The sequence below is a fragment of the Pongo pygmaeus genome, chromosome 2, assembly GCF_028885625.2.
Source record: "Pongo pygmaeus isolate AG05252 chromosome 2, NHGRI_mPonPyg2-v2.0_pri, whole genome shotgun sequence".
In the NCBI taxonomy this organism is placed as follows: domain Eukaryota; kingdom Metazoa; phylum Chordata; class Mammalia; order Primates; family Hominidae; genus Pongo; species Pongo pygmaeus.
In genome coordinates this window covers 96,748,788-96,762,516 of record NC_085930.1, presented here as the reverse complement: position 1 = coordinate 96,762,516, position 13,729 = coordinate 96,748,788, and the positions used below count along the sequence as shown (strand labels likewise).

The following is a 13,729-nucleotide window of genomic DNA, read 5'->3' as shown; positions in this document are numbered from 1 at the left end:
TCTGGATTTTAGCCTCCAAGCCATGGAGTTGGGGGGCTGTGCCACTGGGATGAAAAGGTTTTTGAGGAAGGTTTGTTGTCCTCCTCCTCCCCACACAAAATGTTGATTAGAAAACAAATTCCTATATAAAAGACCCCAACTTATATGATAGCATGCAATTGCCTCATTTCACTTTATTCACTTTTGAGATTCAAATGGCTTTATTACCAAGACTCAGTTCAAGTTTCAGACATGCACACATTCTCTCCTATGAGCAAAGAGTCCTACATATGAGACTTCTAGGACAATGAAATATACATAAAGCGAGGCCTCCATGGACACTTTCTGATTTAGGCTGAAGTATTCTTTGACATGCATTAGAGACATACAGAGGTAAACCCCTAAAGGTGCCAGGTCTGGAGAGCTATTCTGCCCTCTTGTTTTGAAGCACTTTCCCCACTGCTTGGTATGTGGTAGCAGACAAGTCTTAGTCATAAAGAGAGTTCTCATGAAGCACCACTTTAGGGTTGTGAAATTACTCAAGAAAAAAATGTGACTTGACTCAAATGACTGCTGGATTTAAATTTACCTTTTTTGCTAATTTCAAGTCTTCTATCAAGTCTTCTTCTCCTTGGGAAAGCTCAAAGATCGCCTGCAAGGAAAGATAAACATATTCACTGAATTCTCCCTTCATTTACAAGACCATATTCAAATAGTGCTGGCTCCACCACCCAAACCCCAAATTTACATATTTAAGTATTTTAAGTTACGTTAACCTGAGGCAAATGCATCTATGCTTAAACCTGCAATGAAAAGATATTGCAAAACTGCTGCATATTGTGCTTCTCTGTTTGTGGGAGAAAGTTTCTACACATTTCTAATCCAAAACGTCATCTTTCATGTTACAGAACTTTGATGCAGCCGAACAAGAGGGTATTTTAGGTAAAATAATTACAGTGTGAGCCATGGATTTGATACCCTTGTTGTGAGACGCCATCATAAGAAGTGATTCAGAGGCTGTTCTAGGTAATAGATGTGGCAGTATTATTAACTGGGCCATCCCCACTTTTTCTTCTACTCGACAGAAGGCAAATCTCAGCAGAGTTTTATTTGTATTATCCACTGCCTTGAGGCTGAGATTGTAGGAAGAATCCAACATTTTACCACTCCAAATACAATCTGGTGAAGTTAATTCATTCTAAACCACTTCTCAGCCCCACCGGTACAACAAATAAAATTATAGGAGCTGACTGTGTAGAAGAGTATGTAAATGGACCGTTTCTAATTTGGCTCTATTAAGCCATCATGCTAAAGAGCTATGATGCACAGAACACTCTTTCACTTCCATCTGGGAAGTCAAACTGTCAGCAAACATTACATTATTAAAGGATTACAAGTTTGTATCGATATTTCAGGGTCTACTGTGTTTCAGGATATAGGGAAAAAGTAGTCAGGCTTTGAAAGCTCCCTCCACCTGCGGCTGCTTGGTAAACTGAGGACAAAGCAGGTGGAGGCACAACCCTGAGCTGGATACTCCAAGGATCTCATCAGATGATGCACACATGATGTGCTCAGCACAGCCTGGCACAAGCACTTAGACAAGCTCTTCTATACAGGGTAATATTATCAGAGCCATTTAGGGCAATTGATACAGAAAACTTACAGGGAATGAAATTAACTGGATTCTATAGAAAGGAAGTTTTCCACAAAGCTGAATCAAAGTTATGTAAACTGAATATTTTTAAATAGTCTATAAGTTGCTAACAAAATATAACTAAAATGATTATTTTTGTGAACTTCAGAATCCTAAATAGACACTTGATTTCATCTTCTTGTAAATTCATATTTTCACATCAGTTTCTTTTTAAAGTGGGGGCCACACCCTCCCAGCTGGTTTCTGGTTTCTCAGTTCCTTCCCCAAGGTCAGACACTCCAGTTTGTCCTTCTGCAAATGCAATGAAGAATTGATTTGGAGACTAAGGTGCAAACTCCAGCACGGCTGATGCCGCAATGCACCTTTGTTTCAGACACACAGCCAGCTCCATGGGCCCCGAGCCTACCTCCTGACGTTTGATTTCCTTGGATGTAAGCATCTGATTGACGCACACATCGAAGGTCTCACTCCACAGCTTGCTATCTCTCCGTTTCGTGCTCGAGGGGGCGGCATTTCTGGACCAGGGTCGGGGGGCGAGGATGTCAGGGCGGCTCTCACTGCGGAAGCTAATGGAGCGCTAAACAATGAGAAAAACAAACCATCACGGGCGCAGCAGCAGGACTGGGTGGATCTTTGAGCAGTTTCCTGCCGTTGACGGAACATAAATCATATATGTGAAAGAAAAAGAGGACATTGCCACAAGGCCTTTGGGAAGTGGGGCATTGTCTTGAGCCTACGTGCTAAGGAAAATTGGACAGGGGGCTGCTTTGGAACATGTGCTGGGAGTATCCGCTCTGTGTGACCTGGATACCAAGTGGACTATACTGCAAGCACATATCAGGCCAAACTCACGCATAAAGGCAGTTCTTGGATACGTGATGAGCTCTACTTTTTTCCAGTGGACATCTCCCCTCTTTAAAAGAACAAGAGATAACAATAGTGGATGGCCTTTATTTATTTAAACATTTGGCCAGTACTCCTACTCTCCTCCTTCTATAAATAGAATCCCACTAACTTTGGGTATCCTATTACATATAGTTTTGGTGGGCTCCCCCAGACCTGACCAATAGAGTATTCCACCATCCTAGTTCAGGGATGGGCACGTGATTCCCTGAAATTTGTCACATGAGTTATGGGAGAAAGGAGGAAAGAGTATTCCTTTGAGATTGTGAGTTCAAGAGAGAACACAAGCAGGGCCTTCTAGCAGCAACTCTCCCTAGTTACACAGAAGCATCTGTCTGCTACAGGAGAGAATAAAGAGACCCAGAATGAAGGATAGAGTGACCAATGGAGGCAGGAAGGGAGCAAGCTTTACCAATACTGCTTGAGCCTCTGGATCCCACTGTGCCTGAAACCAGAAAGAACCACCCTTAGACATTTTCGTTACATATAGAAAGACATTTCCCTTTCTATTATCTCAGTTGGGGTTCTGTCAACTTGAAAAGTCCTGACTAACACACATACTAAATACCATGTTCACAGCACATGATTCCTGTCCCTGAGGTATTTTCCTATTTCCCAAAGAGGCCCCAGTAGACTCTGGGGCAGTCTAACCATCCGAAGTCCACCTGTGTGACTTAAACATGCTACCAAAATGCTTTTCATGACAAATACAAATGATCCAGAAGAAGGTTGAGTGCATCATTTTCAGTCTTCATCCTAGAAGATTTCATCACACTTATTGGAGACTTTGCCAAAGCAATGAGGTTGCTGTGCTCCAAACCACATTCTTATTTAGGAAGTGTTCCCTGCCATGGCTCTCTGTGGCCTTCATCGTGAAGTTTCAACTCCTCAGGTTGGCACAGGAAGTCTCTTGTAATCTGACTACAGTCTCCATATTTAGGATCCCATCCTGCCACTCATCCATGAGCCTCCATTTCTCCAACCATACTAGGCTATCTGTCATTCCCTAAATATGTCATGCTTTGCCATCCCTCTGTGCTCTCTTCAAGCAATCTTCTCTTCCTGGAATGTGTTTCCATCACTTCATAGCTGGCTTTTGTTTTTTTTGTTTTTTTTTTTGAGACAGAGTCTCACTCTGTCGCCCAGGCTGGAGTACAGTGGCGCCATCTCGGCTCACTGCAAGCTCCACCTCCTGGGTTCACGCCACTCTCTTGCTTCAGCCTCCTGAGTAGCTGGGCCTACAGGCGCCCGCCACCACGCCCGGCTAATTTTTTGTATTTTCAGTAGAGACGGGGTTTCACCATGTTAGCCAGGATGGTCTCGATCTCCTGACCTCGTGATCCGCCCGCCTTGGCCTCCCCAAGTGCTGGGATTACAGGCGTGAGCCACCGTGTCCGGCCATAGCTGGCTAACTCTTAACTGCCCTCAGGATGTAACTCAAACAGTACCTCCTCTAAGAAGTCTTCACCAACATTCTCCCATCCTCCTACCCCAGAGCACTTTAGACATACCTCTGATATAGCAATGATCACACTTGATTATAATTATTGGTCACCTGCTCTTAACTATAAACTTCCTGAGGTCAGGAAATGAATTTGCATATGACATATGAGCCTTCATCACGAAGGCATTCTAAGGTAGTTCCCAATTATTTTGAGATTCAACAATAAAATTCCAGAAAGTAAGGAAAAATTTTAAAAAGAACTATTCAACATAAGGGCATTGTTAAATAAGTTATAATTGGCTGGGCACAGTGGCTCACGCCTGTAATCCCAGCACTTTGGGAAGGTGAGGCGGGTGGGTCACCTGAGGTCAGCAGTTTGACATCAGCCTGGCCAACATGGTGAAACCCCATCTCTACTAAAAGTACAAAAATTAGCCGGGGTGTGGTGGCATGTGCCTGTAATCCCAGCTACTCAGGAGGCTGAGGCAGGAGAATCGCTTGAACCCGGGAGGCGGAGATTGCAGTGAGCCAAGATCGCGCCACTGCACTCCAGTCTGGGCGACAAGAGTAAGACTGTCTCAGAAAAAAAAAAAGTTATAATTACCTGCTGGATGGAATATTATCTAGACAATTCAGAGATAATTTAAAATGCAAACACCCCTTCTATGTAGCCTAAAATAAAATCAGGATTAAAAATCTATATGTGAACATTTTATAATTATGCAAAAAATGCACATGAGCAAAGATATAAAGGGAACATCACAAAATTCTATTGTTTTTTCATGTTGACATTATGGGTGATTTCTGTCCTCCTTTATACATTTTTAGTCTTTTTTTTTTTTTTTTTTTGAGATGAAGTCTCACTCTTGTCACCCAGGCTGGAGTGCAGTGGTGCGATCTCAGCTCACTGCAAGCTCTGCCTCCCGGGTTCACACCATTCTCCTGCCTCAGCCTCCCGAGTAGCTGGGACTACAGGCACCTGCCACCACGCCCAGCTAATTTTTGGTATTTTTAGTAGAGATGGGGTTTCACTGTGTTAGCCAGGATGGTCTCGATCTCCTGACCTCGTGATCCGCCCGCCTCGGCCTCCCAAAGTGTCTAAAATGGCCAGGCGTGGTGGCTCACGCCTGTAATCCCAGCACTTTGGGAGGCTGAGGCGGGCGGATCACCTGAGGTCAGGAGTTCAAGACCAGCCTGAACAACATGGTGAAACCCTGTCTCTACTAAAAATACAAAAAAAAATTAGCTGGACGTGATGGTAGGCGCCTGTAATCCCAGCTACTTGGGAGGCTGAGGCAGAAGAATTGCTTGAACCCGTGAGGTGGAGATTGCTGTGAGCTGAGATTGCGCCACTATACTGCAGCCTGGGTGACAGAGCAAGACTCTCTCTTAAAAAAAAAAAAAAAAAAAAAAAATGAGGCAGGGCTTGGTGGCTCATGCCTGTAATCCCAGTTCTTCGGGAAGCCAAGGCAGGTGGATCGTTTGAGCTGAGGAGTTCAAGACCACTCTGGGCAACATAGCAAGACTTCGTTTCAGTTCTAAATTAAAAAAATATATATAGAGATATAGATATACAAGAATAAATGAAAAATGTAAAAAGAAACTTCCAAAGAGCTTCAGGGTATTACCACAACCTTCTGGAAGCAGGACGCTCACTCTGCAAGTAGCAACACAAGCCCCTTAGGCTGGCACAAGTAGCAGGGGTGCTCTTGGGCTCACTAATGAGCTCATGATGGCTGGACCAGCCCTATGCAAGTCAAGAAAGTACTTGCACCAAATACACAGTTCACTAATGGTATCTTACAAATCCTTGTGATCTCTTAAAAACAGTCCCTTGTAAACAGTAACCAGGAACTAAATGCACGCAGATCCCCAGCACTCGGAATCAATTAGCCACAAGCATTAAAAGGTCAAAACAAGTGCAGTGAGTCATTAAGTAACTTGCTCAACCCAGTTTGCAGTTCTGATGGCAGCTGAGTTGAGAATTAAAGAGCAGAAAGAAAGGAAACACACACAAAAAAATTCAAAATGAAAGTTTCCACTTTCACTTGAGAGAATCAACCTCCTACCCTGTTATATTTTCAGTCCTTGGCTAACTTTAAACTCCCCCTACCAATTTGAAAATAATGTATGCTAACTTTAAATTCTCATACATTACAAAAGCGTATAAAATTAAGTACAAATGCCCTCATTTCCCCAAGTCTATCTCCTAGAAGTAACAACTGTTAAGTTTGTTCTAGCTCTTTCCAAACTTTTTCCATGCATTTAACATTCATAGACAACTGAATGTTTTCTCTTTTTTTTTTTTTTTTTTTTTTTTTTGAGACAGACTCTCACTCTGTCGCCCAGGCTGGAGTGCAGTGGCACGATCTCGGCTCACTGCAAGCTCTGCCTCCTGGGTTCACGCCATTCTCCTGCCTCAGCCTCCCAAGTAGCTGGGACTACAGGTGCCCGCCACCACGCCCAGCTAATTTTTTTGTATTTTTAGTAGAGATGGGGTTTCACCACGTTGGTCTCCATCTCCTGACCTCGTGATCTGCCTGCCTTGGCCTCCCAAAGTGCTGGGATTACAGGCGTGAGCCACCGCGCCCAGCCGAGAATGTTTTCTCTTTCTACTTGACAGTATCTTGAGATGAAATTTACATAACTCAATTACTTTTTTGTTGTTGTTTTTTTGGAGATGGGTCTTGCTCTGTTGCCCATACTGGAGTGCAGTGGTGCAACCATAGCTCACTGTAACCTCAAACTCCTGGGCTCAAATGATGCTCCCACCTCAGCCTCTTGAGTAGCTGAGATTATAGATGAGTGCCACCGCTAAGCGAGTGCCTGGCTAATTTTTGTATTTTTAATTTAGCAGACATGGGGTCTTGCTGTGTTGCCCACGTTGGTCTTGAACTTCTGGTCTCAAGAGATCCTCCTGCCTCAGCCTCCCAAACTGCTGGGATTACAGGCATGAGCCACTGTGCCCAGCCTACAATTAACCATTTTTTAAGTGAACAATTCAGTGCTATTTAGTACATTCACAAGGTTATACAACTACCATCTCTATTTAGTTCCAAAACATTTCCATTACCTCAAATTCACTTATTGTTTTTAATGGCTGCAGAATTAGTATCTCTCCCATAGTCTGGACAGACCTATCTATTGATTTAATCAATCCACAACTGATGGACATTAAAATTGTTTCCAGTGTCTGGCTATTACAAAAAGTGCCTCAGTGAACATGCTTTGTGTATTTGTGCTGATACTTCTAAAAGGCAGGAATTCCTTAAGTGGAATTCCTTGGTCTAAGAATTATGAACATTTTAATGTTTGAGATGTACCACTAAGTTGACCTCCAAATAGGCTATTCAACTTTATGTTCCTCAGATAGGTACATAATAGTACACTTTGCTCACACTCTCATCAACAAGGTATTATTATCAATCTGATAGGTTAAACAACTATACCTTAATTTCAGTTTTGTGTTTTGAAGGTAAGATTGAGCATATTTTAATTAATTTATTTAAAAATTTCCCAGAGAGTTGGAGATTGTCTTCTGCTGCGGCATGGGAAAAAAGAGAGCAGTAAGCTATATTAGGTGAGCTCTATCACTACGAATTTCTTGCTTTGCATTTCCCTAGTGATTGCTGGGCTCGGGGTACTATGGGGGATATCACAGAGGATCTTTTATGTGCTTTGCCTACACTTAGCACTTCTGATATAATCTCTCTGATTCTCACAACCACCCTGCAAGTTGGGGGTTTATTCCCATTCTACTGAGGGGAAACTGAGGTTGAGGGAGGCTAAGATTCAAAACCAGATCTGGTTCCAACAGAGCCTGAGCTCTTTCTACTATGGGGACTGCATCTACTGTTTACATGCAAGACATGCATTTTGGGGAGGTTTCAATGAGATGGGATCCGGCTCCTACCTTCTAGGAATATAAATCTAGTTAAGGAAAGAGAGAGAATGCATTTGCTCAGTTTTAGGAATAATGGATGATATCCGACCAATCAAATTTCAGATTTACACCTTGAATTAGGCTGGATTAAAAGAAACATTTTTTCTTACTCCACTCAGAAGGGACTGGATGTTGAAAGAAGAATCCCAAGGGAGGAATAAAGAATGCCAACCATTTGTCCAGGTGACATTACTGACACCTGTAAGTCTAGCACTTTGGCAGGCCAAGATGGGAGGATTACCTGAGGCCAGGAGTTTGATACCAGCCTGGGCAACGTAGCAAGACCCTGTCTCTATAAAAAAGAATAATAATAAAAGAATACCAAACCAGTGAGTGGTCAGCAGCTGGCTGGCCCCAGGGAAAAGGGGCAGCAGCTGGTCTGGTCTGGGGACAGCACATGGGTGATGGGCGGGTGTTCATAACAGCACTGACCCCATACCATGAGCTACCCCTGAACCCATCATCAGTACCACTGGGAAAAACTGTATGAGAGAACTAGAGTTGAGGGAGGAACAGGCAACTACTACTAGAAGAAAAAAACTCCAAGAGGATGCCTCTTTAGAGAGAAGAACAGCCACATCCCTATCAGCATCCCTGCCACTGTCCATCTACACACCCTCTGCCCTTCTCTATTTTTCTCTATATTCAACATGTGCTGTATTTATAGGTTTGTTTGTTTCTTTCATGTCTATTTCCTTCCAATAGAAGGTAAACTCCTTGAAGGCAGGCATATCTACCTGCTCTGTTCACTGACGGATTCATCAGCAACTGATATATTAAGACCTCAACAACTTTTGCTTAATGATTAAATGTTATGCTTGCTATGTGCTGGGCACTGTGAGGAGAGCTTTAGAGCCCTGCTTATCTGAGAGGTAAGGATTCTGTCCCCTTTACAGATGAGGAAACTTGAGGCTCAGAGAAGGTGACACTTTGCTGAAGGTCACACAGCTAATGAATGGTGCTTTATTATTTAAAACCCTGTGGTAAGGTGAATGTCAGAATGACAATCCAAGTCTGGTCTGTTTCAGGCCAACCTCCCTGCCCCAATATTTAACCAATATCCTACCCTAATTGCCCTAGGATAAGATTCATAGTGTAGCGGGGTACACGTGCCCAAATAAATGAACTGTAGTTTACTTCTTGGCCTGTAGAAAGTTTCTCAACCTGGCCACCACAACATTTTGGACTAGAGATTCTTTATTGTGGGAGGCTCTCCTGTGCATTGTAGGATATTTAGCATCATCTTTGGTCTCTAACCACCAGATGCCAGCAGCACAGCCAGCCCAGTTATGACAACCAAAACATCTCCAGACATTGCCAAATGTTCCTGGGGTGAGAAACGCCAGTCCACGGTAACTAGGAGAGGCCCACCTCAAAGTGAAGGACCTGGCCTTGGGCAGGACCACATAAAAACAGAAGCACATACATAGATCTCCCTGGGTGTGGGGATGCTGGGACCGGAGTGAAAAATATTCCAGGACAAGCAAGAGTTTCCATGAGGGAATCTGGCCTAGCAAATGAGTCAAAAACTGCAATCTCATAATTGCTGGCAGCTAAAACAACAATGACCATAAAACAGAGATAATGCAGATTGAGGAAATGGTGCTCAAGTTTATGCCCAAGCTGGATATGTGGAAAAGATGCTACGGATGCAAAACAGACTGTCTGTCAGGGGTTGGGGGAGGGGGGTGGCATTTGCGCTTTACACGTGTCAGAGGAAATGTAAACCCAGCAGGTAGACACGATGGGACAGATCTGATTTGTTAATGCCGCCTGTTCAGTGGAGTCCTCCCTTGCCCTTTTCCAAAACAATTTTCCACAGCCACAGATAACATGCTCCAATAAAGTATTCAAGCCAAGGCAATTCTCCACACTTACCATCCTAACCATATTGCTATTTTGTAGCAGATGGTTTATTATCAAGGATTGGAAGCTGGGGTGGGACTGTAAGAGGAAAACACTTTCCTATGTTGCCACTGCGGTGGGTTAAACCAAAATGTACAGCAATAATGGCCAGGACAGGAAAATGTTAACCAACAGCATCCTGGAGGAGTCTCCTATGAGGCTCCATTACAGAAATTAATGTTAAGTGAGAAGTGTTTTAGCTGCCAGCTGTGTGGTCTCTGTCACATTTGACCCTCATGCTAATCCTAGGAGAGGCATTGGGCAGGTTCTTGTATTTTTCCCCTTTTAATAGATGAGAAATTTGAGTAGCAGAGTGGTAAGTGAGTGGCACAAGTTAAGTGTTGGAATAGGAACTGAGTGCAATTGTTTGACTCCAAAACATGGATTTGGGTGAAGAACATAGGCTTTGGAGTAAAACAGGCATGGCTTCAAGTTGATTCAATGGCTGAGAGACCTTTCATCTCTCTGGGTCTCAGTTTCCTCATCTCTAAAAGGTGCATAATAATAAGTACCTCACAAAGTTGTAGTGAGGATTGGATAAGATAAAGTACACAAGAGGCTTGGCCAAGTCCCTGGCACTTGGTCAGCAGGAATGGTAATTACCTATCAGTGTCATACCACAGACCGCACTGCCACTATTAGTGCTTGTTTATACGTGCTTTCATTCATTAGCAAACAGCACACACATCTTTCTGAACTACCTGGACCAAACGGCTCCTAGGGGGACTTCCATCAGGATAACTCTTAGGGAAAGAAAAGCCCTCAGCAGGACACTGCTGTTTATAAAAGATCTGGAAACAGCCTAAAATGTTCTACAATAGGGATTAAACAAATTACTCTGCAACAATAAAAGGGAATCTTAAACAGTTGTTAAGAAACATTCTTTTTGAGAAAAGCTTAATGATAAGGAGAGAACCTCACATGCAGAGTTAAGTGAGAGAAGAAAGATCCCAATTTGAAATACAACAAAATGTTAACAGGGGTTACACTCCTGGATGGTGGGACTATGGATAATTTTTTTCTTTTTAAATTTTATTTATTTTTAAATTTTTGATTTTTTTTTTTTTTTTTTTTTCTGTAGAGACAGGGCCTTACTATATTGCCTGGGCTAATCTTGAACTCCTGGCCTCAAGCAATCCTCTTGTTTCAGCCTCACAAAGTGATGGAATTACAGGTGTGAGCCACTGCACCTGGCTGATTTTTATTTTCATCTTTTAATTCTCTACATTTATTTTCCAGACTTTCTTTAATGAAGAAATATTAACTAAGAAGAAACACAGTTGACGAACATGAAAGACAATGAACACTGAGTTAGAAATGGTGCAATAAACATAAAATCACATATTTAGAATCTGATTCAGATTGATGCACATTAAAACCATGGTAAAAGGGCACCCAATTAATTCGTAATCAGTAAATGTCAAACCTCAAAGACCCAGTACAACAAGAAACCCTTCTGTAGCTTGGAGATATTCTGAGTAGAATGAATGAAAAGCTGAAGAAAATATTTGGCTTAGATGTGAAGAAAATATTATACAATTTGCATAGTGCAAGTCCAAAATTAGGAAGGCTTCCAGAAGCTTGGGGCAGTAGCCCAACCATCTTCATTGGGCACCATAAAATGGCTTTTGCATGAGAATGTTAATGACAACACATTCCACAAGCTTAAATGGAAATGATGACTCTCCCTGCCACAGAAGGTGAACAGCAGTGAGGTGGGATGCTCCAACTCAAAAGTCTGGTGACTATTTTTAAATCCTGGCAAACTTCAGGCTTTATTATGACCAAACTTTGACTTTTTGTGATAAGCCTACGACAGGAGAGGCACTCTGAACACCCTACGGAATCCCAGCTCTGGCACTTACCAGCTGTGTGACCTTGGGTACAATTTTAAACCTTCAGATCTCTCCCTATAAGTGGTGATGAATCCTATCTTGCAGAGTTTTGGAGAAGATGATATGAGGCCATGAACATAAGGTACTTTGTGCAGAACCTGGTTCATCATAGATACTACACACTAATGAGTGTTATTACTAAATAAAAAATGACAAGCTTTAAATTACAACAGTCAACAATTTTTTTTTTGTTTTTTTTTGAGACAGAGTTTTGCTTTGTTGTCCAGGCTGGAATGAAGTGGCACAATCTCAGCTCACTGCAGCCTCCGCCTCCTGGGTTCGAGCAATTCTCGTGCCTCAGCCTCCTGAGTAGCTGGGATTACAGGCGCCTGCCACCAAGCCTAGCTGATATTTTGTATTTTAGTAGAGACAGGGTTTCACCATCTTGCCCAGGCTGGTCTTGAACTCCTGAGCTCAGGCAATCCGCCTGTCTCGGCCTCCCAAAGTGCTAGGATTACAGGCGTGAGCCACCGCACCCGGCCCAATATCAACTATTTACAGTGGCTTCCAGGAACAGTAAACAGTAATATTCTACTACTCCAGGAATAGTAAAGAACAGCAGAGAATCAGGAGTTCCTCTTGAGATGGACTACAGATAACTTGTCAGCTATACTCTCCAAGCTTGTCCAACTTGCCTTATTTTGTTGTTGTTCTGTTTGTTTTATTTTAGGCTTTTAGCAGCCTGAAGCCATGGTTTTTAGTTTCTGTTTCTAGTGATAAGCAGAAAAGAGGGGTAAGGAAGGCGCTTTACTGGCCCAACCAGAAAGAGAAACTAAGAACTCATGACTGTATCCTCTCCCTTGGATACCCATTACAAGACAGTCTGGTTTCTGGTTGCTTTCCCTAACACACATGTGCCTTCCACCCCCAAGCTCATCTCCATGTCAGCCAAATAAGTTAGTTATAGAAAATTTATGACCTTGGACCAAGGGACAAAGTTTGAGGTCCTTGGAGAAGGAAATCATGGTTGCCAGACATGGAAATCAGCACATATGCTTGGGTAATTTCTTACTTATTATTTCTTATATCTAGATGGCATCAGCCATCCCATATTCCCTTCTCAAGCCTGAAATGCTTCCTCCGTTTCATCCTTATCATCTGTGAGCCATTCCAGGCCCAACCCAAATCCCTCCACCCTTGCTAGGCAGCCTTCCTTGATGACCCCTCAGGCCATTGCTAAACTCTCTCTGTAGTGTATTTTATCATAGAAGATTTTCTAATCTTATTCATTTTTATTTGGTTGCAAAGGTAATACATATTAAAAAATTCAAGTATAACAGAAATATATAATAAAAAAATCAATAGTTCCATCTCATTTATTTTCTATTCATTTGTAATTCTTACACACTGGGGAAAAAAGGAGGAGAACACAAAATAAACAAAAGAACTGCAAAAGTATAATTGTATTCCCAAGAGACAACAGAAAAAAAAAAGAATTTGACGTTCCTGGTTTTTTTTCCTATCCATATACTAATATGGGTGTATATTATTAATTGGGACAGTGGTTTTGAACTTTCCCCCAATTTTCTTCCTCTACTTGCTAATGTACCTTAGACAACTTTTACCAAGTAGAACTTTTACAAGTCTCTAGAGCAGGACTACCTACCTTTCTGTATTAACTACCTCTCCATTAAGTCTAGGCAGAATAAATAACATAGTAGATCCAAATAACATGAATGGAGACCACTAATTTATCATATGTTCATGCTGCATCTGGGTTGAATAAAATAACTGTCTGATCTAAGGGCCAGAGGATGGAGCAATGAGAGGCTGTAGTTGCTAGAAACCCTTCTTTGCCATAGCAATACTTCCTGGAGGGGCTACAACTGGGGGAGGGGACACATATTCTCCTTCAGCCCAGCTGAAGGAGATGGGCAGGGCCCCCATCACTAGGCTGGCAGCCACTGCCAGGCCCTGGAGAGAGCTTAGGAGCAGCAATGGCTGCCTTTTCTAGTCATAACAGTGATAATAATAGCAAGTACTAATTTTTGAGCACATCCTAAGTA

The 13,729-nt window shown here is 42.5% G+C and overlaps 1 protein-coding gene across 10 annotated transcripts in view; it reads right to left on the bottom strand.

Moving 5' to 3' along the window:
- Positions 1-13,729, bottom strand: part of ARHGEF3 (Rho guanine nucleotide exchange factor 3) — a 349,765-nt gene that overhangs the window by 25,539 nt on the left and 310,497 nt on the right. For all 10 annotated transcript variants that reach the window (XM_054482009.2, XM_054482014.2, XM_054482010.2 and 7 more), the window contains 2 exons: positions 2,040-2,210; positions 569-631 (listed from right to left, as the gene is read on the bottom strand). In XM_054482009.2, coding sequence (XP_054337984.1) covers positions 569-631; positions 2,040-2,210 — 234 coding nt within the window. The remainder of the gene's footprint in view (positions 1-568; positions 632-2,039; positions 2,211-13,729) is intronic.